Below are 26,544 nucleotides of genomic sequence, written 5' to 3'. Positions count from 1 at the left end.
ACGTGATAATTGGAAAATGCTAAGTCAATATTTGCTTCACTCTGTGGAGGTGATTTTCGGTCCTTTTAATCTGGACGTGTAAACAGTTTCCCCAGAGTGATTTCAAGTGCAATTCACGCGTCGATGATGATTAACCAGGAAACAGTTTGAAATTGGCATTCCGTTTCTAACGCTCAACATATTGCAATTGAATACTTAATCGTCATTAGAATATGGGGCAATTACGGCTTCTGCAGTTTTTAAGCCGATTACTGTCAAGTGAGTGAACGGCCTGTTTTACGGGTAAAGATTAGGGTGTGGCTTGTTTTTCTGTAAATTGGAATTGATGTGCTGTTTTATATTACAATCACACAAAGAGAAAAAAATCGGAATCTCAGCCAAAAATATTGACATCTAGAAGTGGCTAATTGACTACGAAGGTGGATATTTTTTGTTATAAAATTTGACTTTAATTCCCATTACTTTGTCAATTTTTAACCAGCTCTCAATCTTTGTATGACACAAATTTATAATAAAATATAGTAGAACTTGCATTTTTTTTTTTTACTCGAAATTTATCTGCTTAAGCAACTCTTTCAGCATACTTTTTTGACGAAGAAAACATGAATGTTTCTAGTGAAATTTCATTGGGGTAGGTTGTCCCAAAATTGCACATGTTCAAAAAGCTTGGGGGCTCACCCTGCAAATGATAGCTAAGGGTGTTAGAAACAAACTTTTGTCTGACGGCAACTTTCAGAAATGACGTTTAGAGGTCGCCCCGGCGAGATTTTTGAAAAATGGCCATTTTTCGTAATAAATTTTATACAAATATTTTTTACCGTACAAAAATTGGCAATACTCACTATTTTTATATTTTTTACAGCTTGATATGGATCCAAACTTCTTGGGAAAAATAATTAACGACATGTTTTGCTGGTAACTTTTTGATACTGAATTTTTGAATTTGCTAAAATTTGTAATTTTTTGATATACTGTGCATTTTACCCATCATAAAAAGTATCTGAACATTATGCTAATCTAAAACAATTTCCATAAAAAGATAGTAAATTTTATGAGGAAAAACTTCGCCGAAGACAACATGGCGTTTTTTCTATCCGTTTTAGAGTTATTCACAATTTACTATTTAGTGAAAATTGAATTTTTGGGAATTTTTCTAAAAATGTCACATAAGAACTTCCCAGAAACACATACAAAGTAAAAAATCACGTATGCTCAACAAGTTTTTGCCTTGATTGTGTTATGGAATTATGGTGACATAATTAATTGTTTTTTTTTGTTATTCAATCCCTTCATATAGAAATCAACTAGCAAAGATTTCTTGAAAAGCTAGTTCTCTTGACAAGTTACGTACTGCCTATTGATTTTTAAAGATATTCTCCACAAAATGTTGAGCCATATTTTCGCGTTTACCTTACTTTCCTGTCCATATTCTCAATTATTTTTCTACACGAAGACGTATGAGTCCTGGACCAGTGAAACAGCCCAGGAAACAGTGGCAAAGTGAATAAAGGCGAATACGTTGATCCATACCAAATTCAAATCGCGATTACGAACATCTTACGTAAGAATACCAATTTTTAGATACTAAGTTCCAATTCAAGACATTCTAAAACGCAGAGCATGTTTTTTTTTTACATTTACTGACTTGAACTATCTTATCAACACCGAAAATAAGATATACCGAGGCAAATTGAAACGGGTGGGATAAGATGAACCAGTGAGTTAACGTAATGTTATCCAAAGTTAGGCCTGGAACATATAGCGTCCGTTCCCGAGCAGGAACTAATAACTGACACATAACTGGAGAATACCAAAGTCAGGTATCATACCAAGAGAAGGTTGGTTGGTTATCCAGGTATTGAAAATAATTTATTTTGGTATTTTGTAGGTATTGATACAATACCTCGATGAGTTATTGGTTTGGTGTCGAGGACTGCTTGAGGTATTATTCAATTATGGAAAAATCGCAATTTGTATGGAAAAATCTCCAATTATTATTTAGGTATTGCCATACCTGATGTCATTATTCACGCGTTATGCACAGAATACACACCAGTTATTATTTTAGATATTTTACCTCTTATGCAGGGCTACTTAATACCTCATTCAGGTTGTAGGTATTCGGTTTTCCATACCTGAGTTAGTTATTCTTCAGCTATTTTCTCCTGCTCGGGTTCCGTCGAGGTTTGCGTTTTTTTTTTTGACAGTTTTCCCATGGGAAATGTGTAAAACTACTGTCTCGCACACGCAAACGTATGCATTGTGTGGGGCACTTTAGAACAATTTGTTTACCATAACACATACACGGCATACAATAAGATAAGGTAGGCTATTATTATCAAACAACAGTTTTGGACGTAAACAAGTGACGTCATTTTTATCGTCCTATGTGTTGATCAAAATGATAGGGACTACTAGAACGTTTTATTCATGTCTTTGAACGATTTAAACAACATCATTGAAAACCAAAACGGCATATTTTGAGGAATGTATCACCTTCTGAATGATATAGAAAATATGCCGGGCGTTTGATTGTGTATTATGCTCGTATAAACCATGAGCCATTTTACGATGTGACAACAATGTTGATGATGATATGATTTTCACGGGTTATTGGACGCTACCTCCTGTCAAAATTCATTCAAAAAATCGGATCGTAAAATGGACTATTGTCAGTACATAACCGTTGAAAATGCCATGGCCTACTGAGGCATCTCAAAATGGTACGTAATGATAAAGTTTCTCGCTAGTAGGTATTTCTATATCAAAGAAAATGGATTTGTCAACGGAAACAAAAATTCAATAAATGATGCCACCATAATTCCTAAACACAATGAAGAGAAAAACTTGTTGAGTATACGTGATTTTTTACTTTGTATGTGTTTTGGGCAGTTCTTATGTGATTTTTCTTAAAAATACCTAAAAATCAAAATTTCACCAAATAGTAAATCGTGAATAACTCTAAAACGGATAGAAAAAACGCTATGCTGTCTTCGGCAAAGTTTTTCCTCATAAAATTTCCTATCTTTTTATGGAAATTGTTTTAAATTGGCATAATGTTCAGATACTTTTTATGATGGGTAAAATACACAGTATATCAAAAAATGACAAATTTTAGTAAATTCAAAAATTCAGTATCAAAAAGTTACCTGCAAAACATGTCGTTAATTATTTTTCCCAAGTAGTTTGGATCCATATCAAGCTGTAAAAATTATAAAAATAGTGAGTATTGCCAAATTTTGTACGGTAAAAAATATTTGTATGAAATTTATTAAGAAAAATGACCATTTTTCAAAAATCTCGCCGGGGCGACCTCTAAACGTCATTTCTGAAAGTTGCCGTCATACAAAAGTTTGTTTCTAACACCCTTAGCTATCATTTGCAGGGTGAGCCCCCAAGCTTTTCGACTATGTGCAAATTTTGGGACAACCTATGGGGAGCATCCATTAAGTACGTCACGCTGAAATTGGTAAGTTTTGACCCCCGCCCCCTTCGTACGGGTTTTTCCTATGCTTTATTCATCGCTTGTCACACTTTCACAACCACCTCCATCCCCTGTCCCCTAGGACCGTGGCGTACTTTATGGATGGCCCTCGTTAAAAAGGTGAAATTTTGTTATGATCTTCTGCAGTTTGGATTTATTGGGTATAAATTGCTATTTACTCTATCCTAAGTCTATCTGATGTAGAATAAAGCACCGAGTAGAGCAGAGATAATTCATATGGTCATACTCTTTTTTTATTAAATCCCAAGTAAAAATAAGCTCAGAACCCAAGTAACAATTTCAATTCCTTTTAGATTTGATTATTTTTATGGAAGCTTTATCACAGCATGACCAATTCATGGAACATTTATAGTTGTTTTTAACAAGAGAATACAATCTTCGTTCGTTTGCGGTTTTTAAGTTGTCTTCAAGTTAATTTTGAAATTCGCGCATAAAACAACTTAATTTACAAGAGCATTAAATCTTATAATAAGTTTTAAGGTGTATTTGAAGTTATTTTCAACACATAACATCAACATACTTTATTAAAAGCTTATGCTTCGTTTATTCAAGTGCATTTCATCTGGCTAATCCTCCTTTAAAAACTTCTTGAAGCCTTCTATTCTTGAGCTAGAGCCATTACTCTGGAACAAGAACTATGCAAAATAATGATAAGACAACGAACTATTTTTCAATCCAAATAATGAATGTAACAAATTGGTTGAAAAACCGCGTTCTCATGCAAATATAAACATATAAACATGTTTGCTCACTGATAATTTAGCCATTCTTGTGCTAAAAAGTAATCATATCAACGAAATAATGATTTCACGGCCAATCAAAAATGCGAGTAGCTGGCTGCTGTCGTCCTGCCTTCAACCAGTTTCTCACACAGGCCATAGCTATGCGAATCGAAAATGAAATGGGTACTTACTGTGACTCTGCTCAAGCTCATGCCAAATAGTGTAATTGTAGTAAGTTTCACTTCATTATTAATAGCAAAAATACAGGGGAACAAAATAGAATTGGCACATTTTGACGCGAAACACCGCGAAATGTACAGAGACAACTTTCTAGCATCGAAAACGTAAACAAACAATTGTCAAAGGCTGTTACTCTTGTATAAAACGAATAAGTTTCATTTAAGACGAACAAATCTGCCTTAAGATCATAACTAGTAAAAACAATCTTCAATAAAGGATAAAGGCTGTAGCGTTCATGCAAGGTGACTTGGTTCCATCATTGTTTTGAGGGGGTTTGGATTAAAGGTAATAACAATTGATGGCGGCTGCATGAGTTTTGTTCGCTTGGAACGGCAGCCATGCTTAGAAAGAATTGAAAAAGTGGCGTAGCCTTTTGTTTTTAAAGGAAATTTATGTCTTCGTATATTAATGATTGATATTGTTTTTGAGGCGCTTTGTAATTTTCGTATGTTTTGGGTGGCATATCAACGAAAAAGTGGGTATGGCACGGAAAATTTCGATTCCCTGTCATCAATGATCTGTCAGGCAATTTTAATGTTTTAGCCATTTCAATTTGATGAAAATTAATTCGCATTTCAATTATTATTTCATCCATGAAACAAAACTTGTTTGCATCTGCATAATGCAGATTTCATTTATTATGCACTGTTGACACTTTTGAGAAAGACAGCTAAAAGATCAACATGCCTCAAGATATTCTTGTTATAGATTCATGAAGTTCTTATAATCAATCATCAACGCATGTACATAAATACAACTAGTTTCAAGGCAGTCTTCAAAAGCAGCTTTGAAGATCTCCTGAAGAGTGGGCCAGATTAGTCTTATGGATGTTTTATACCTATTTTATCTCAGATTTGCTGAACAACGAGCTTTATTGCTAAGTTTTATTATTCTATCTTAGAAATTACTTCAGGATTGCCACAAAAGTATAATTGTTACTTGGGAAGCGCCGAATGATTTAAAACTTCCAAAAATTGTCCCAATAAAAAATCTTGATATTTGGAAGGGAATACTTTGCGACTAGGCTTGTCTATGCATGCACAGTCAAAACATGAAAGCATCCTGGAAAATGTTGAAATCGACTAATATTATCATGTCATTGTCAATGCTTGCAGCACATCGGAGAGTTATTGTCTTTCTCAGGGAAGGGATCATTCATTTGCAATCAGTTACGTTCACTTCCTGTTAACTCGCTTCAGAAACATCGTAGCACGTAAATGTAATTTGCATTCATCGCAGGGAGAGTTGCTTTCACAGCTCGCTCACGACTTTGGTATGCGTGTACGACCCTAATATTATTCGGTAAACTTTCAGAGACAACTACAAGGTTAAATTCATCCATACATTGTTTTTGGTAGCAGTCTTTGAACTGAGATAGTAATAAGTTATTGTAACTCTGCAAAAAAATGATCCCAACTCTGGTCTTTCTGTTGAAGCTTACCTTCCGCCTTCCTGGAGTGGCACATATGAATTTCATCTTTATCTTGGCTCAATTCTGTTCAAATAAATCAATTTAGAAAATCAACCAATTAAACTTTATTTAAAATTTCCTTTCAGGTAATTGTCACAGTGCTAGCCATCACCTTTACCTTCGTTTGTGGCAGTAATGACGACAGTCCGCTCAAAGACATGATTGGATTTCCTTTATGGAGACCAATGACCAAATGGCGCCGGCAACAATATGCACCGGCCGAAAGCTATCAACCCGATGCAGCAGATGAGCTCGACGATTATTCCAGTGCACTGGCGGCGGACACGGCACAGGGCCTTCAGACTATCGATTTCAAACTTAAACGTGCCCATCCACGACACCCGATTTGCGAGTCGCTTATTAATATTGTGTACGTAGGGAACAACTCGGATGGGTACCAGTATCGTCCAGACCATTACGTGACCGAATCGTGTCTGAACTCTTACAACACCTACCAGAACAGGGTAAGTAGTAGGGCAGGGAGTCAGGTATATGAAATGTTTTTGAAGGTCGAAAAGAGCCGTGAGCATTGATTTGCATGATTTTGCATACATTCACACGTTTTTAGGGAGCCTGCACATTATAACTCAATTATTACTTAATCTGCATATAAAATAGAAAGGAATCTTTTTTTATCTGAACGAGATTTTTAGCGCTAGGCTAGTTCATCAAGGGACCCACGCATTACTTCCCTTCCGAAGGAGGAAGAACTCACATTTTGCGAGTTTGTCGGGAGTGGGATTCGATCCCAAGTCCTCGGCGTGATGGTCAAGTATTATAACCATCACACCATGCCGCTACCCATCAGAAAGAAATCAATTGTGGTATCAAATATACAGCCAGGTTTTTTTTACGCGGGGGATACGTACCACGTAAAAAAAACTCAGTTCAAAATCCAAAAAACCGGGTAAAAAAGTATCACCATTTTTCGACGAATCATGCAAAAATAAGACGATGATTTTTTTTTTGTATGGAGTTTTCATTTAAGCGGCCGCGTAAATGAAAACCGCGAAAAAAAATCATGACTGTTCATATTTTTCGTTGGGTTTGACAAAAATTTCTAAAGTCTATATAGGGTGCCTGTACCAGTTATCGCACTACCTAAGAAAAACTATTTCTACAAAAATAAGAAGAAGACCGACGAATGTAAACAATAAGTCAAATGATTGATTTGATTCAATACTTTACAGGAAAAATATAAAAACGCGGAGCCAAAACTACTTTTAGAATTTATTACGGCGTGTGCCAATGATAGGAACCCTGTACCAGTTATGGACACATTTGTTAATTTGGGTTCCACTTCGCACTATTTACATGCATTCCTTATGGGAGTTGCCATATCTGGTACACTATGGCGAAATAGGGTGCAAGGAGGCCGAAAAGTTAAAGAAAATGATTTATTTCTACCATAATTTGAGCAAATTGTGAAGTTTGAATGATTGCAATCATCTTCTGTGATCGTGATCTGTTGTTCACGATTTTTTTGTTGTTGATTTGTATCTTTGACGGTTGAAAATCAACTATGGCGAATTTGAGGTACTATAGCCATAACTGGTACACTGAGCCTAAATCCTGCATCCGCGATAATCGGGACACAGAAATACGGCTGTAAATCTGCAATGGATCGATGAAATTGACCTAAAATTCAACTGCAAACTTTTTGCTGTATGTTTAATAGTTTTTTTTTTATTCTTCAACCACTTAACCTAATTTACAGCTTTTTGTCCACTAGGGCACTACGTGAGCGATTCCAATTGGCAGCTACACTTACACTTTGTACAGCGCCTAAATGTTTTCTATTGTATTCTTATTCGAACTGGTTTTCCTTTGTGCTGCTTTCACTTTTTCTACCCTGTCCTTGGTAGAATGAAGAGCACGATGATGTTGATGTGTGGCTGTTGTTCTTTCTCCAGTCCAATTGGGGGTCGTCCATTATGGGTTGCCGATCGCCGATGTCCAAGTTTCCGGATTCGTTAGAGCTATATATGCTCAGAAAAGGGTCAGGTGTCAGCCACTCAGGGGGGGGGAAGGCAGCTGACGAAAAGTTTCAAGTGCCGGGGCTGGGATCGAAACCATGACCATCCGCTTATTTCATTAAAATCGTTACTTTTTTAAATTGTAGCTCGAAAACAAAAAGGCGTGCATTCAAACATTGTACAATCATGACCAATTTTCATTTGCATGGCAGATGATTCTTTCCGCTACAATTTAAAGTACAGTTAGGAAAATGACGAAATTTCGGAAGCAATCATGTAGGGCAGTGATTCCCAAAGTGGGCGAAATCGCCCCCTAGGGGGCGAAAATCATACCGAAGGGGGCGAAAATTTGAAAAACCAAAATTGGGGGGCGAAAATACTAACAAGGGGGGCGACTTTTCAAATGATTGGAAAATATAAATAGTTTGCACGGGTCCAGAATGTTAACTGAATAATGAAACCCTCTGACATTTTTAGATGTATTGTTTCTGGGATTATTGACATAATGCTTCATACTTAGAATTCGATTTAATTTTACAGAATTTTTGGTGTTCATGTGAACTCTTTTTGCAAAAATTCCTAGAAAACAAGTAAAGTGAGAGTAGTGAGACTACTACATGAATTTCCAAAGCAAATTCTATGGTTTCTGGAAATCTAACAAACATACATCAAAAAACTTTTATGGCGAACATTCTTGATTGATTTTCATCAAAATTATGTAAGGAGATTGGTTTCTTGACTAAACGAGAAAGTTTTATTTTTAATTCATTGGTAGATGTCTTCATGAAATCTTCAACCAAAAACATGAAGTTTCAGACGAATTACAGAACACTTTTCGGATGAAGTTCGTCATAATACTTTGAAAATATTTCAGAGAAGCTTCCTGGATGAATTCCAAACTTTGCATTACTAAGAGTAAGTTTGAAAACTTTCCAGAAAGTCATTGTTAAATTCCCTCAAAACTGCTGCAAGTGACTGCTGCATGTCTACTTATTTAATAATATAATTAAAACATAGGAAGTACTCCATTCCATACGAAGCTTGTCAGTTTGGATCACAAGCTTTTCTTTAATGAGAAAAACTGACTACAATTGCAAATACCCCAATATATTTCTGAGTTATGCTTTTTGCATGAAAGATATTTTTGTCAAACAATTGAAACAATGTTTGAAATTGACATCGGGGTTGAAAACCATTCTTTTTAGAACACTGGTAGAACATCTCGTTAAAGATATCGAATGATCATAAGGGTTCACAGATCGTTCTATTTTGCTTAATGAACAACTGTTCAAGAATGATGCTGGGTCATTAGGCCGAAGGTCATTAGGCGGAATGGACATTAGGCTGAATTGTCATCGGGACTAATAGATATTTAGCAGTTATCTGTAAATGGATGTGTTGTTATCATCTTCTTCAACTATTATTGTAAAAAACTATTTTAACAATAATACAAGAAAGAACAGCCTATGTTACAAAGAAGGAAAAGTTCATACAAATGGAAAATGGTCATTGGCAAAGGAAGCTCTCAGTTAATAACAGTGGAAGTGCTCATAGAACACTAAGCTGAAAAGCATACTGTGTCTCAGTGGGGACGTAACGGCAAAAAAAGACCCAATGACCATTTGGCCCAATGGCCTTCAGCCGAATGGCCTGAGACCTTCAAAAACATAGTACAAACATCATTTCAAAACTTATGTAAGAACGATCAATAGGGTTCAAAATAGTTTATTCAAATGCAAAAAAAAATCGATGCGTTTACAAAACCATGCAATGAAAATCAGAGCGATACTTTTTTAGATCAATACATTACTGCCACTACTGGTTTTGCCACAGTATAGCGTCAAATAATGGGCTTTTAATGTTGAAGGATTCGTCATTCAAATAATCATCATCTTCGAAAATACGAAAGCAGTTTTCTCGCTCGGAAAGCAAATGTTTGTACCCACAATTCAGTGAATAAATTTTCACTACGGAGATTTCATTTTTGAACAAGAAAACTGCTTTCAATGATAATGAATATGTCAATAACGAATCCTTCGGGCTTCAGCTTAGCACAGTATCAGCCTTGTGCTATAGAAACATTAATAGGGGGGCGAAAATATTTTTCCCAAGCTCCAAGGGGGCGATTCCTCCAACAAGTTTGGGAAACACTGATGTAGGGTATGTGTGCCACCAGTAATCTCATGCTCCCATTTTCATCCTATTCGAAAACAAGCGATTACCGCACCGATTGACTCCGTTCTTTTTGTTTTCATGGGTGCTCACTTCTAACAAAAAATACAAAAAATAGAAACAAAACAAACAGCGCTTCAATCCTTTGTTTTTCGTGGGATGAAAATGGGACCCACATGCTTAATAAGGGAACCAATACCCTAATACACATGCAAACACTTACCTACTTGCGAAATTTTATCTGTTTTGATCAACTGGTTTGAAAGCAACCACCCGACCAGAAGCTCCTAACAAGATAATAACAAAATTATAGCGACCGTTGTCAGAAATAACAGAAGTTGCTATAATTTTGTTTTAAGGATTTTTAAAGGTGAACAATAATAACAAAACAAAATTTGTTATTACTTTAGAAACAAAATTATAACAAAACTTGTCTCAATAATTAAAACATGTGTATATCAACTTTTGTAATATTTATGATGTCGCATGTTTAGTCTAACAAAATGTTATATAATCTTGTTATGATTATATCTCAACTTGTTATATTTTTGCTTAAATTGGAACGAGTTTTGTTAGATTTTTTTGTTATTTTAACTACTAACGGTACATGTTTTATAACAACCGTTGTTACAAAAATCATTGTAACAAAAGAACACAACCTGTAATATTTTTTTTCCCATCTGATCGGGCAGTGTTGATGTGAGTGAATATTTGCAAATGTTGTGATGATCTGAAATCAATGACGAAATACATGAATAAAGTTGATACCTATTAGTAAGTAAAGCGGAAGATTTTATATTTCATGTAAGGTATGTGTGCCATCAGTAATTTCACGCTCCCATACTCATCCTATTCGGAAACAAGCGATTACCGCACCGATTGATTCTGTTCTTTGTGTTTGAATGGGTGCTCACTTCTAACAAAAAATACAAAAATAAGAAAAAAAAACAAACAGCGCTCCAATCCCTTGTTTTTCGTAGGATGAAAATGGAAACCACATGTTTAATAAGGGAGCCAATACCCTAGTTTAGATCGCACATTCTATCCAAATGTAGTAGGTGCCTATCTAAAGCTAGCAATCTAATTTTTCGAATCAAACCATCTGGAAATGCACGCTTTTCTGTGAAAATTGTTCGTTTAAAGCCAGAATTTTCACTTCTTCTATTTCCAGTGCTCAGAGACGGGACTATCGTGCACCCAGATTAGGCAGAAAATGTTCATCACAAGGCGGAAAGCAGGCGACGATGCGAAGGCGATGAACTGCTGGGAACACGTCAGGATGGAGGAGGTAAGCTCCCACAGCATTCAGAAAGAAAATTAAATCTGCTGGAAAATAGTAATCGATCTTCTCCGAATTTCAGTACGATGCGGGCTGTGAGTGCATGTGGCCAAAGGAGCACACTGTTGATAAACATTCTCTACGCAATGGAAAATAAGAGGCGGTCATCCAGAGACTCTGCCTGTTCCTCAATACCGAATCTGATGGTTGTATTCTAGTATCGAAATGAAGTTATGTTAGGCATGATTAATGTATAAGATGAGCCCTTTTAAGTATTTATAGTGTGTATAGTGTGTATTAATGTTGAAAATCGAATGATGATTAGAATCAAGGTACATATAAGAGAGGTAGACCTATATGTCAGACAGACCCGTGCACAGAAAACGCAACAAGGGATGGGTTTTCCCAAATTTTGGCTAAGGGCGGCAGGGCGCCTAGTGTATGGAACATCGGCAATGGAAGGGGTTTAACCCCCAAAACCCCTCCCTTGTGCACGGGCTTGATGTCAGATTATTCAATATGCCCTATTGAAAATAGGTAAAGACAGCTGGCCACTTTGTTTTGATTTGAGACGATTCGAGCAATGCTGTGCTTCGTGTGGTAAAATGTATATCATCGAACCGAATCTGAACTTACTATTTTTTTTCTAAATTGGAGGAAGCACCTTTCATCTAGAAAGCAATAGGTGTTTTCTCGCATTTTTTTTAATCATGTCTACCGTTCGGGACATAATTGATCACATGTGTATCCAATTTTTCACTTGACCGATCAGAGACAATTAAACAACCCCTAGCAGCCCAAGCAATGAAGTGCAGCGAAAACAAACTTGCCAGCTGCCAACTTTACCAACCCCTCTACATACCTCTCTAAGTCTCCACTGATTACTGAGATTCTCGTACCTGTCTGTATTTCTACCTTGATGAGCATATTAACTTATTGTACAATGTAGAAATGTAATGATCAGTATTATATTAAATTCTTTATTTAAACAAGGTTCCATATTTTAATACGCATCATTTTGCAAACAAACTGAATGACCAATAAAAATTGTAATTCGAAAAAAAAACACTAATGAAGTTTTTCTTTTTATTATGATGCTTCCCACTGTCTATTGATCCAGTCGTAAATAAGATACTGCTTTCATTGGCATGATGAAGGCTGGCTACGCGACTCATCCCTATTCCTTCAGACTCTTGCCATGAAATTCCGATCCCTTGCTCCTAGTTGGCACTGGCCAGGATACGAGCAACCGATGGGAACTTTGATCATAGGCTAACAGGGACGAGGGGTTTGCTTCGGCAAACTTACTGAGTCCCTCCGAACAGTAAACGGGGGCCATGCGAGCCGGCCATAAAACACCAAGTAGCGAGTAATCAAATAGATAATATGTAGGTACGAACTGCTACAACTAGGGTATGTGTTCCATCAGTAATCTCACGCAATATTCTGCATGAGTCGTTAATTTAGATGGTAATTTACCAATTTACCCTTTGATTGCTTAAAAAAATATGTCCATGCTTAATGGCTTGCAATCAAAAAAGCACAAAATCGCATAGTTTGCCCTATAAATTGGGGTATAGCTCAAAATTGTGACATGCTGGAGCAAATCTGAGCCCAGATTCGAATGCAGCAGCCCAAAATCTGTCAAAGACACATAAGTTTGCTCTTGAGACAGACTAATAGCACAGCGTAACAAAAATTAACTTTTGGTCTGTCTCAAGAGCAAATTTATGTGTCTCTGACAGATTTTGGGCCGCTGAATCCGAATCCGGGCTCAAATTTGTTCCAGCACGTCACAATTTTGAGCTAGAGTGGGTGTACCAATTATGGCACTACTAAGGAAAACTATTTGTACAAAAATAACGAGAAGACCAACGAATGTCATCAACATGTTGAAAGATAGCTAAGTTTCCACACTTTACAGGAAAAATATAGAAACGGAGCCAAAACTACTTTTAGTATTGATTACAGCGAGTGCTAATGATAGGAACCCTGTACCAATTATGGTTACATTTTTTAACTTTGGTTCCATTTCGCACTATTTGCATGCATTCCTTATGGGATTAGCCATAACTGGTACACTATGGCGAAAAAGGGTGCAAGGAAACCTAAATGTTAAAGAAAATGATTTATTTCTACCATAATTTGAGCAATATGTGGAGTTTTAATGAGTGCAACCATCTTTTGTGAACGTGATCTGTTGTTCACAATTTTTTTCTTGTTGGTTTACACCGTTAAATGGTGAAAATCTAATATGGCGAATGATTGGTACTATAACCATAATTGGAACACTTACCCTATACCCCAATTTATAGGGCAAAATATGCGATTTTGGGCTTTTTTGACTGCCAGCCATTAAGCATGGAAATATTTTTTTTAAGTAATCAAATGGTAAATTGGTCAATTAACATCTAAATTAACGACTCATGCAGAATATTTCGTTTTACCAAATCAAATTTGATAGATTTAAGCATTTTATGTTAGTATGTAAACTTGCATGCAACTTTTGGAAAATGACTTGTATGGGAAATATCGTACCTATCATAAATCGCTTAAAACTATCAAATTCGATTTGGTAAAACGAATTATTTTACATGGTCGTTAATTTAGATGCTAGTTGACCAATTTACCTTTTGATTGCCTAAAAAAAATATTGCCATGATTGATGACTGGCAGTCAAAAAAGCCCAAAATCGTATATTTTGCCCTATAAATTGAGGTATAGCTCAAAATTCTGACGTGATGGAGCAAATCTGAGCCCAGATTCGGATTCAGCGGCCCAAAATCTGTCAGAGACACATAAGTTTGCTCTTGAGACAAAAAATGTTGCGCTGTGTAGTTAACCCTAAAAGGGATACCTTCATGACCTCAGTTTCGTCACCTCGCTGAGTGTGTTCCATCAAAAACGAGCTCTGAAAGGCGCCTGGGGTCCAATGTACCCCAGGTATCCCTTTTAGGGTTAATTTTTGTTTCGCTGTGTTGCATGCGATATTCATTGTAGTTACCAACAGTTTATGTAAAAAATAATTCTTTAGACCAAGTAGTTGATGTTTTGAAAACAGTAAAAGTACTGTGAACAATAGTATTGTTGACAACCGTTTGAAAATAAAGCCATTTCAAAATGCCAGTTTAATAACTGAGTTAATGCAAATAGAAATCAACAAAATACAATGGATGTACAAAATAAATATGAAGGATATGCAAAATAAATGTATTGTTCTATTATTATCTAGCTGTTCAATAAAACGAAGCAAATCAAATTCTTATTTAAAAAAAAACATTGTAATGTTTCCATTTCTATTGGTTTTTTTAAATGTGAAATAAATTCAATTCAAATAACAAACCTTTTTGTTTCACGAAATATTATTTGATTAGAGTGAGATTGTGATAAAATTTCTAATTAGAATAAATGTTTACAAGAACAATATGAACCTGGTATCAGGTATGAAACTCTAATATCTTTACCACTGGCAGCATCGGTCACAACCAAATTCACGACAGCTTAACTAGCTTACACATGGAGCGGATCTGGTGTGATGGTTAGAATACTTGACTATCACGCCGAGGACCTGGGATCGAATCCCACTCCCGACATACTCGCAAAATGTGCAAATCTCGTTAATACAGATGAAAAAATAGCTTACACATTTCTGACAAATGAAACACATAAAAATAATCGATTAATTTATATGTGATCAGACATTCGGCAGCGTTTTTCAATAGTAGAAAAACTAGCCACAGAATGCCAATGTCGCTAGTGTTCGTGTGACCAACATCTCGTTTGCCACGCCCTTACAGCGTCAACACCAGTCCTACAAGTGTCAAATCAATTTTTATATCCAAAACAAAACATACACAACATGTGTATAAAACAATAATGTATAAATACATCTGAGATAGGAAATAAAATTAATTAATTTATTTGCTTTTAGCGATCTAATTTCTAATACATCTACTGTTTAAATAAAAAAAAAAACATTTATTTATCGAAGATGGTACTAAATCAACGATCAATTTAAATGACTCGATTACAATAGTTCTCCTATCCTCCACCACGCGGTGCATGTACGAAGAAAAGAAAGTTCTCAAAAGCGCGTATATTGTACCTAGCCTAGATTGCATGTTCTAACCCAATTCGAGAAGGGTAGAATTGTGTTTATTTCTGTTCATGTAAACAGTCGTTGAGTTCTTAAGTTCGTTCTAGTTATTGTTTGTTTAATATCATTCTCTCTTTGGTGTTTTTCTTATCAGCCACACAATAGACATTCGTCAATTGAATATTGTGTGCCCAACTTTAACGTTAATGAAAAAACGATATTTTTTGTGATTGATGCTAGAAATATCTATGGCAACTTTGACTGGCTGACTGCCGTCGATAATTTTGACAGTTTGACATTTTTCTGTTTTGTTTACAGTCTTCGAAATATTTAATGGAACATAAGAGAAAAAATTATCAAAGATGAGCGAGAGTGATATTGAAGTTTTGAAAAATCAGCTTTCTATTGCAAGAAATGAAATTAAAAACTTAAGGTATGGTCCTTATCAATTGATTTAGTAGTGTTTGTCATTTAGTTTATTATGTTTTAGACAACAAATAAGCAATCTACAGCACGTTCACCATAAAGATGTTCAAAGAATTAAGGACACACTGGAAAATTTCAAGTGCCGTTCCTGTCAATTGAACACCGGCTTACACACCAAGGAAAGTTCTGTTGAAAACGTAAGTATGCATATTCATGTTACAGTCGATAAAAATGTTATCATCTTTTGTTAGTAATTTGGAAATTGGAAAATGAACATTTCACTAGATGCCAATGGGCCAATTTTGTTCTTCATTCAGCATCAGTTCCAATAAGAAAATTCTATTTTGATTCAAAAACGTTCCAATGAATATGTTGTGTAAATTATAGATTTCCAATATTTATTTATTTATTTGTTTATTTTTATTTGTTCATTTATAGGGTAGGGTCTTGTACCATTTGGGAAGGTGTACCTATTTTGGGCACTTGCCGCTACAACTACGTCAATTTCAACTGATTGATTTGGATTTTTGCATAGAGTTAGATACTACACGTGCCTAACTCTATACAAAAATTCAAATCAATCGGTTTAAAACTGACCAAGTTATAGCGGCAAGTGCCCAAAATAGGTACACCTGCCCAAATGGTACAAGGCTCTACTTCACGAACGAGTGCATGCTAAAATGGTAATAAAGATCCTAAGCTAACCATTAGAGTAGATCAGATTAAAAAAAAGCTTCCAAATATTCATTACAATTCTTGGTGCAAAACTAGAGTCCTGTCAAATTTTTATCCATTTTGGTGGCGATTTAATGGTGGCCCAAAAGTAAAATAGGTTTTTTATATAGAAATTACTACTTAGAGTTTTCAAAGAAGGTTCTCTGCACTGTAGAGCATTTGTACATGGGAAAGTAATAGACTCCAAGTCAAATTCAATTTTTCATATCCGAATGATGCATATTGCCGAAAGACGGAAATTATTTCGACAATCGGAAAAAATGTATTGAACTAATTTTCACTCACATGCGTATCTGCATTCTTCATACATGATATCCTGCAAGATGTGTAAGCACGCATACCGTAATCTAATACTAATACTTTCAACGTAAATCATTTGTGTAAATATATTTGAAGAATTTTGAAAGCTTTTTATGCTGATTGTGTCAGATTTTACATAAACATATTAATTTTTTTTGGATGTGTATTAAAACTAGATTAAAAGACTGTCTTTGAAAAAATGGTTTCCCATCAACGACTTGTAGCTGATTTACCAAACAGTGAACCTGGAACATCCGTTTAATATTGTTTGCTTGCATTCTGCATCACTACCTAGGGTTACCTTTTGCTTTTCCAGTTTTCCCATGCAACAATATAATTATTATATTGAAGTGATGAAAACTGGAGTGAGCTGATTACTGATGAATTTATCACATCTATATATATATAACTTGCGAACGGAAGGTCCAATTTTGATCTTTTTTGTTTTGTTCTGTTAGTTTTCACCCAAGGAAGGTTTATGAGGCAAAAAACATGGAAAAATTGAGAGTTTTTGGAAATTGATCTTCCATACATTTTGTGACCGGGGGCTTGGTCTTGGATAGAAACTTGAAACGTCAAAAAACGCAGTAGGCAAGACAAAGTTTGCCGGGTACAGCTAGTTTGTAATAAAAACAGTGTTCAAAATTGCAAGAATAATTCTCATTAAAATGTTATTAATGATTGCATATTCAGCATTTATTCAAATTCAGTTTTACATAATAGATTCTTGCCTTTCATTTTCAAGCTTTTGGATACACGTTAACATAAAGTTGAGTGAATGAATAGAAGATACGATTCCTTTGTTGTATAAGCAAATCAACCAAATCCTCGTCAATCATCATAACAATAGTATGCGTTCCATTTACTAGTGGACAAATGCGAGATTCCTTCCAGAATTTGACATCCGAGTTCAATTTGGCGATCATGTTTAGCACAATTTTGTGAGCGTTTCTATCAAGCTTAGGTACCAAAGATACCCAAAAAATATTTTTTTTTCTCAGCGGCTGAATTGGTACAGAAAATTTGATATCAAATTCTGGAACAATATTATCTTCTATATGCTGGAGAGAATTCACTAGCCACTCTTTGCTATGGGCATTGCTCGCCGTAAACCAGCCCGTTCCTTGGGATATCCTGAACCGGTGAAAGTTGGCAGGATTGCACCACGAGCATGTTTTTGTGGAATAGTGAAAAGTTGAGTCATCAGGTCATTGAAAAAATTTTCATCGACGAAACCTTTGGAAAGGCTAACCAACAGTTTTAAGGAGGTTGACGATTGGGTGTGTTTCATGCGAGGCTTCTTATCGTCAGCTGGACTACTCAGGGTCCGTCGCACTGGTTTGGGTGGCCTTTTCACTCGCGATTAACATCAGAAGATTATCTTCCGAATCCATCTCTGCAGAGTTGTCAAATAATAGATCAAACTTAACCATTAAACATAAACACTTACTTCAAAGATTTATACAATCACAAGCAAATGTTCACGTTCAAGTACAACAATCCAAAAAGGCTCATTCAAATTGTCTCGATCCTTTTAAACATTATGAGTTACACTTAATTCTATTTTTGCACGGCTTTTTACACGGTTTTATTTTGCTCGTTTTTAACGCGATTTTGCCCGTTTGCCAAAGGGAAATCGCGTAAAGAAATCCTTTGGTTAACGCAATTTTTTTTTACGCGCTTCTTTTTTTTTTTTTGGCGCGAACGGATCCATCGCATTTTAGTGTCCTCACTCCAAGGGTCCGGAATGACAACCGTTGCCATTAGGGGCTGTTCATCATAAATCTGGAAATTACTTTGACTAGGGTATCACTTCTTCATATGTGTCGGAACACTTTGCGGTCTTCGACAAAGTTGTTTAGCATACAAAAATTCCAAAGCTTTTATTAATTCAACGCTTACAGCACCACCGAGCGATAAAAATCTAAATCTTAAGACTTTTGCATTCCTTTGACCAAGTTTTCGTTGAGCGCTTCTTCAGACTTAATCGATTTTACGTTGAACGTAGCTTCTGGAAGTTCAAAACAACGGATTCGGGAGATAAGACTTGACATTTTTCGTATTTTATGGTTTTCACATGAGTGTGCGTCACCCTGATGTTTTATGATCTGATCGGCTGTCTGAAGGATGTGGACAATGTCGCACGTGTAAGTTCTGCAGTCTTCAAAGTTATCCTGCTGAAGTTGTAGCAGAAGTCATATACATGCATATCAAGGTTGAACAGCTATCATCTTAAAGTGCAGAATCAGTGGCAGTTGAAATCCTCCAAAAGCAATCGTGGCTCGGGCATAGCCAATCATTTTAAGAACTGTGTTTACCTACGTTTATACTTTTCCAAATAAGATTACCAATGATAACACATATCAATTCCAGGGACATGACAACACCGATTCTGGAGGCATACCGTTCAATCCGATTGGCGTCATCCGCACTGCATTTTCCGAAAAACGGGCCGTTCCTCGCCAGGCTAACGTTGCTTCAAAGCTTTTAAGCCGTATTGATCTATGTCCAACGGTTTTCAACAACCCCGAGCATTCAATTGAAGGATTGGAAAGTTTCTCCCACATATGGATAATCTATCACTTCCACCGCAACCAGGCCCATCTGAAAGCAAAAGTAGCACCACCTCGTCTTGGTGGCGAGCGAGTTGGAGTCTTCAGTACACGATCACCTCACCGACCTTGTCCGATTGGTTTATCATTGGTGCAACTTGACCGAATTGAAAACTCTTCCATTTATTTCTATGGCACTGATATGGTAATAGTTGAACATGAAACATGCCGTTCTGGAACTAATATGTCTGTGTGTCTTAACAGGTTGATGAGACACCCGTGTTGGATATTAAACCCTACATACCTCAGTACGACGTTCCAGGAAAAATCGATGAGCAGCAGTTCTACAGTTCCAGAGAGGCACCAGATGGAGAAGAAAACATAGATCAAGCCGTGGCATCTTCATCTAAAGGTCCAAGTCAAAATGTAGTCATTCCCAATTGGATCTCGAACGGATCGACGTTGAATGTTGTGTTCAATGAAAATGCCGAACAGCAAATCGCAGAATTGGGCGAAGACAAGGTAAATTATAATATTCCAACATAAAAACTAAGTATAATGAAATTTAATAACTTCAGAAATCAATAACTGACATACTACAAGCCGATCCTCGATCGGTGTACTTGAGGACAAAATATGGATCTCAAATATACACGTTTCAACTTGGTGAGAGCACTGTTACGTGCAAGTTTGACGACCAAAATTCCACGGTTCATGTTTTGCACGTAAGAAAAGTAGTTAATCTCAGCGACATCGGTGATACAACAGAGGATCATGTTGCAGAATAAATATGACGAAAGGAAATTCAACTGTCTATAGTACCTTTTTCAATATCACAGATCGTTCGGTATATGGGTATGAAAGAGCTCTTGCGTTACGGTGTACTGGGCTGAACATTTTGGTGGTCGATTGGTTAACATTGAGACTTACACACTCGTATTTTGAAAAAAGACGAAAACGTTGAGAGTTTTTTCGATTGTGGAAACGGAATCTCAAATATAACCCAAGCAGCACCTGCAACATCATCCAAAATGTGGTTTTCTATGCTTTGGTCTAAAAGAGTTGCAATAAAAGCGCACAAAACTTCCATCTTGTCAGTTGAGTTGCATTTAAACTCCGAATATCGTTAAGTTGAAGCTTTGTTTCATAGGAATTACAAATAACATCGTATTTAACATCGATTTATGGAGGCGGAGCTTACATATTCCTCACAAGTGGCAATACAGTCAGCTTGCATTAAATGTGCTATGTAACACCCATGAAACATCTTACTCTGGTTTGTTTGTTCAGATTAGGTTCCAAATGTGTTGCGGAAAACTTGCGCGTCTTTTCATTTTGACAGCTTTCTAACTTGTGGCAAAGACGGTACAATGAAGTAACGCGTAACTTCAGTAGCTTTTATGGTGCATTGAGCAGCAAATCTTTCACAGAGCTTCTGGTGTAGTGTGTAAGGTGAGTGGTTTATACTCCTGGTGTCCATGGTTCGAGTCTGAATATATTTTTTTCATTTTTTTTTATCATTCCCCCTAGCTCAAGTTCCACAACGATTTAAAATTTGCGCTTTTTGCGTTTCGAAGAAGAAGCAATTGTGTTCTGTTGTCCTTAATTTGAACAGTGAATAAATTGCACTGATGTTGCTGGTACTGGCTTTGAAACAAGTCGTGTTGCTTGGGAACGGGTGGCGGTTCAATTCAAATTTTCAAGTTTGCATGTTTGCATATGGCCTCTACTTTAACATCTTATGCAACATCATATAGGGTATTGGTTCCTTTATTAAGCATATGGCTCCAATTTTCGTCCTGCGAATAACAAAGGATTGAAGCGTTGTTTGATTTGTTTCTTATTTTTGTATTTTTTGTTAGAAGTGAGCACGCATGCCACACACATACAGACATTTGCTCAGTTCGTCGAGCTGAGTTGATTGGTATATGAGACTCGGCCCTCCGAGCCTCGGATCGAAAGTCGGGTTTTCGAGCGATATTTATACCCTTCTTATGGGTGTAAGAAGGGTAAAAGAAATTGTGAGACAAAAGACGCAAAAACTTGAAGCATTTAAAGGCAAAGTGCGCTAAATTTAAAAATTGAGAGCTAAATTTGTGAAAGAATACCATTTGTTTTGCTGGGATTCGAACCGACGACTCCATTTTCCTAGTCCGGAGCTTAAGTCAACTCAACAATATTAGAACCGATTCTGCAGAATATAAAGTCAAACTGGATTAGAAACTCATTTGTACGGCTATCGAAGTGGTAACAGAAACTAAACAATATTTGCTTGTTACTTCAGCAGAAATATTCACGAAACTAATGTATGTTTGTTTGTTTATTTTCGACATTTTACACCAGATGGTGCATTCATGTCATTACGAAACTAATGCATTTTAATATATTTTTAGCGGTTTTAAACACTGGCTCGTAAAACGAAAGTATTGTAAAAAGGCCACCTGGCATGGGGTAAGATGCCATTTTATGAAAGCATTCAAAAATTGCGTCCATTTTCGGCCATTTCAAAACCTTATCACGCTTTTTCGTATACTCGATGCATGTTACGTGCAAGTTTGACGACCAAAATTCCACGGTTCATGTTTTGCACAAAGTAGTTAATCTCAGCGATATCAGTGATACAACAGGAAATGGGAAGTCAAGAAGAAACAAAATTTAATGAAAGATGACAAAAATATCAACAAATCACTTTTCCATGTTTTACGAAAGTGACCCTAAACTTTTGGCTGATACATTATATTGAGGGGTGACCCCAAACTTTTTGTCGATGACATCAAGAGTTTACTTAATAACTTTTTTCCTACATTTTTTAGCCAAGTTCGGAAAAAAGCAGTACAATGCTGATAGAAAATAGAAAAAACTAACACGAACTACATATATTTGAACTACGTACTAAACTAATCTAAACATTTACATTCGGCCACATAGGACCGTCTTCGACCGTGTACCCGTTCTTACTGAGCTAAACTAATTCTACGCTCAAAAACTATAACCAAATTTCTCCAAACAACCTGTGGTGAAAATTATTTGCTACCTAGACATCACGTTTCTCTCGCTCAGCATCTGATCTCCAATCTCCTATCGATCCGCTGGATGCATCGAATCCTCCACTGATGGTCCAACCAAAAACGGAGTCGTGTAAGGACGGAAGTCGCTCTCCAAGAGAAATCTTCCTACCAGTGTCGAAGAAGTCGAAAAAGGAATCTATACCAAGAACGAGGTCGACTCCTGACGAAACGCAGAACAACGGATCAGCTAGTTCGATTCCTTTCGGTATGGTCCAGCCGGAGATGTCGATGTTAGCCGTGGGGAGATCGGCTGTTACCTTCGGAAGGAAATATCCACCTTGCTACGAGAAACCTTCATGCGCTGGCTGAGGCGCTCGGTGATAAAGTTACTCTCCGACCCAGAATCGAGAAGAACACGAGCTGGGACCCTATTGCCGTTGTTATCCTCAACAACGACAACTGCGGTTGCTAACAAGACCTTCGACGAACATTGGTGAACTGTGCCTGCCACCAAACTGTCGGTAGCTGCCAAGTTAGCTACTTGTGGAGTGGGATTGGATGCTGATTGAGTGGGATTACTCGAGGACTGTAGCACTTCCTTGGCTATGTTGCTGGTTTTAGCTGGTGCCTTCAGATTAGAGCCCCTTTCCGGTTTCAAGCAAGCCAACGAGTGATGACGACCCCAAAATAGGTACACCTGCCCAAATGGTACAAGACCCTAATGCATGAAATATGCTTTGAAAAGATGTACACTAACCAATTAAAATACGATTTTTCATTAAAGGGTTTGTAGTTATTGTAAGCGAGAGTATATCGCTTCACAGCAGTTCTTACGTCCCTAAAATATATAATATTTATGGGTCTCATGACTCAGTACTAGTAACAAAATGACAACAATGCTTAATGTAATTTGTTGGAAAGGTAAAGTGAGTCATCTTTAAGTAATTTTCAGTATGAAGTGGTGTTTGGTTATTTAAGCTAAAATAACATGATTTAAACACCCATTCAACTATTTGCAAAATTTTAAACCGTCAATTTCTATTGAAGTTCTATTGAAACATTTTACTCCATTTAGGTTAAGAATAGATGTTGGTGATGGTTTTAGAACGTTCTTAACCCTAAAAGCGATACTTTCATGGCCTCAGTTTCGTCACCTCGCTGAGTGTGTTCCATCAAAGACGAGCTCTGAAAGGTGCCTGGGGTCCAATGGACCCCAGGTATCCCTTTTAGGGTTAAACTGAGTTAAACTTTCATCAAGGTGAAACATGAATAAAGTTTCAAAATATGGAAGTTTTTAACAAAGTTTGAAAGTCACGTGCAAAAAAATAGTAAAATTGTGTAGACATTTGAAAACGAACACGTCACGTAATTAATAAATGATTCATTTCGATTATTTCTATTCAAAATATCGTAAAACGAAAATAAATTATAGAAAGTTTTATCATTTCAAATGTTGCAAGTTACCTCATAGTGGTTGTCGAATATGTTTGTGATTTTTACATTACTTAGTAGATAAGTTTATCAAACTTTAATCGTTCAGCTAAGCTTACTATTAGGTACCCTAACTGCAATCGAGATTATTAGACTTACCGCACTTACCATAGGAGAAAGGTAAAGCACGATTTTCATAGGGTGGGGCGGGGCAAGATGGGTCGCGGGGCAAGATGGGTCAGTGCCATTTTCGGGCGTATTACTCATGTTTTGATTATATTTTGTTAGATGACCAGCATGAATGTACAAAAATTTGGGACATTGATTGAAAAATTATTCACTCTCATTGAAAATAAAAAATAAAATGGTTTTTAGCCATTTTTCTTATGCGATACATTCCATATAATCTCCATATAAACGACCGCGGGGCAAGATGGGTCACCTTCAATTTTGAACGTATTTTTGGAGCATTCAAAAGTTATTTATTATTTATTACAAGACTATCTCATAAATGACTTCAATCAAGCGGAATGAACGCTCAAAATTATAACATAAAATTATGATATTTTTTTAGTGAAAACAAGTTTTTCATATTCCAAATAAATCTATAAAATGTTTACTAGTAGCTCTTGTTTACTCAGTATGGATATGGAGCATATATGAATGCGGAACAAATCTTATATTTTGACGTTTTTCGTTGAGAAAATGTGAATTACTCAAAAGATGACCCATCTTGCCCCGCACTTTTTTCACGGCGCAAAATCGATCACTTTTTAAAACTGTTTGTTTAACATCATATTTTGTATTTAATGAACTTTTTATCAACTTTTAGCATAGCTAACTAGTGTATTAAAGAGTAGCGGACGAATACAAACCAATACGATTTGTATTTACAAAGTTATGGTGTTCCATCCTTAGGTGACTCATCTTGCCCCGCCCCACCCTACTTGTTTTTATGGCATAAAATGAACAAACCGTTTTGACAGTGTAGCTAAACAATAAAAACAGAAACAATAATGATTTTTAACTAAATTGATCTCTGGTACACATCATTTTTTTAACCGAAATAGTGGAGCATACTAGCTTTTATTATTGTAAAAAATAGTTCACATTTAATGTATGTCATGGTGTTGCAAGTTACACCGCTGTTGCAAGTAGCCCCGTTTGACGGTATTAATTTCAAAATTTTCCAAAACTTTGTGTTAGGCGAACTTTGAACATACTTACAAACTTGTGTTACCGTGGCAGTATCGCACATGTAATGAATATTCGGATGAATGTTTCTAGCTGTCATATATTCGCTAAATCCGATTTCGTCATCAAACATATTATTAATATTGAAATTTATGCATAAAATTATGCTTTGCGGAAGTTATCACAAATTGCAATGCATACTTTCAGGCGTTTTTTAGGATTTATTGAACCTTAAACATATATAAATAAAAATTTGGTAAACTTGTATAACTTGTGCATATAGTTTCTCGCATTCTAAGGTTATTACACAGACAAACAGACGTCTCACTCTACTCACTTCCCATCGTTTCACTTTTTAACGGATTATTCAAATATTCCGTAGTTCGCAAATCGTTCGCTCATGGTGCTCGCATCGTTTTTGCTCCTGTTTGACGTTTGCTCACTACCGCCATCTACTCAGTAGATTTGCGTACCACAGCATAATTAGCATTGGGCGATTACGTTTGCGTGACGATGATTTTTATCGCATTTTCTTCCAAGTGACACGTCTGTTTGTCTGTGGTTATTATATATATTTATTTGCTTGCTTGCTCAACATTACATATAGGACAATACATAGTACACAATAGTACGCCACAATAACGCACACCGGGGCAATTTGAAACGGGTGGAGTAAGATGAAACAGCGGGTTACTGTGATGTTTACAATCATGATAAATAACTTCAATGTCATAATGCATAATTTTCAAGATCTATATATATAAAAATGAATTTCCGTCTGTCTGTCTGTCTGTCTGTCTGTCTGTCTGTCTGTCTGTCTGTCTGACCGCTATGGATTCGGAAACTACTGAGCCGATCGGCTTCAAATTTTGTATGCAGGGGGGTTTGGGACCGGGGAAGGTTCTTAGCCTGGTGTGAGACCTCTCTGGTCTCTGGAACGGGGGGCTCCCATACAGATGACCTCGCGGGGGACGTCCCTATGGAGAAGCATGTCAAAAAACACAGTAGGCAGGCAGTACGACGTTTGCCGGGACAGCTAGTAATTTATAAATGCAGGATAATTTTTCAAATTGTATTGAAATCATTTTCAAAACTTCGCGTTTTATCTTGCCCCACCCGTTTCAATATGCCCCGGTGTACCTTACTCGGTTTGTGGCTGACGCTCTCCATCTTCGGTCGCGCCCAATGCTCACCAGGTCACACTCCACCTGGACCGCCCGTCGTGCTCTCTGCGCTCCACGCCTTCTTGTGCCAACCGGATCAGTAGCAAACACCAGCTTTACAGGGTTGTTATCCGGCATTCTTGCAACATGCCATGCCCACTGTATTCTTCCAGCTTTGGTCACCTTCTGGATGCTCAGTTCGCCGTAAAGTGCAGCGAACTCGTGGTTCATCCTTCTCCGTCACACACCGTTCTCCTGCACACCGCCGAAGATC

At 36.7% G+C, this 26,544-nt stretch overlaps 2 protein-coding genes across 3 annotated transcripts in view; both read left to right on the top strand.

Moving 5' to 3' along the window:
* The window catches only part of LOC115266603 (uncharacterized), a 41,463-nt gene extending 29,032 nt beyond the window's left edge, over positions 1 to 12,431 (top strand). The window contains exons 2-4 of the mRNA XM_029873050.2: positions 6,025 to 6,402; positions 11,258 to 11,374; positions 11,448 to 12,431. Coding sequence (XP_029728910.2) covers positions 6,025 to 6,402; positions 11,258 to 11,374; positions 11,448 to 11,522 — 570 coding nt within the window. The 3' untranslated portion in view covers positions 11,523 to 12,431. The remainder of the gene's footprint in view (positions 1 to 6,024; positions 6,403 to 11,257; positions 11,375 to 11,447) is intronic.
* Positions 12,432 to 15,538: 3,107 nt separating this feature from the next.
* LOC109416685 (tRNA (adenine(37)-N6)-methyltransferase) lies at positions 15,539 to 20,274 on the top strand. Of its 2 annotated transcripts, XM_062851972.1 has the most exons (6): positions 15,539 to 15,557; positions 15,780 to 15,894; positions 15,952 to 16,084; positions 19,296 to 19,679; positions 19,739 to 19,996; positions 20,053 to 20,274. In XM_062851972.1, exons 2-6 carry the CDS (start codon positions 15,824 to 15,826, stop codon positions 20,260 to 20,262), a joined length of 1,056 nt encoding a protein of 351 aa, XP_062707956.1. In that variant the 5' UTR covers positions 15,539 to 15,557; positions 15,780 to 15,823; the 3' UTR covers positions 20,263 to 20,274. The 2 variants fall into 2 exon arrangements, with proteins under 2 accessions (XP_062707956.1, XP_029728913.1); XM_029873053.2 differs by lacking the exon at positions 15,539 to 15,557 and having other exon boundaries at positions 15,698 to 15,894.
* Positions 20,275 to 26,544: the final 6,270 nt, after the last annotated feature.

This window comes from Aedes albopictus, chromosome 2 (genome assembly GCF_035046485.1).
Source record: "Aedes albopictus strain Foshan chromosome 2, AalbF5, whole genome shotgun sequence".
NCBI classification, from domain to species: Eukaryota; Metazoa; Arthropoda; class Insecta; order Diptera; family Culicidae; genus Aedes; species Aedes albopictus.
Note: the sequence above shows the minus strand (reverse complement) of the source record. Positions and strands in the feature narration are given on the sequence as shown.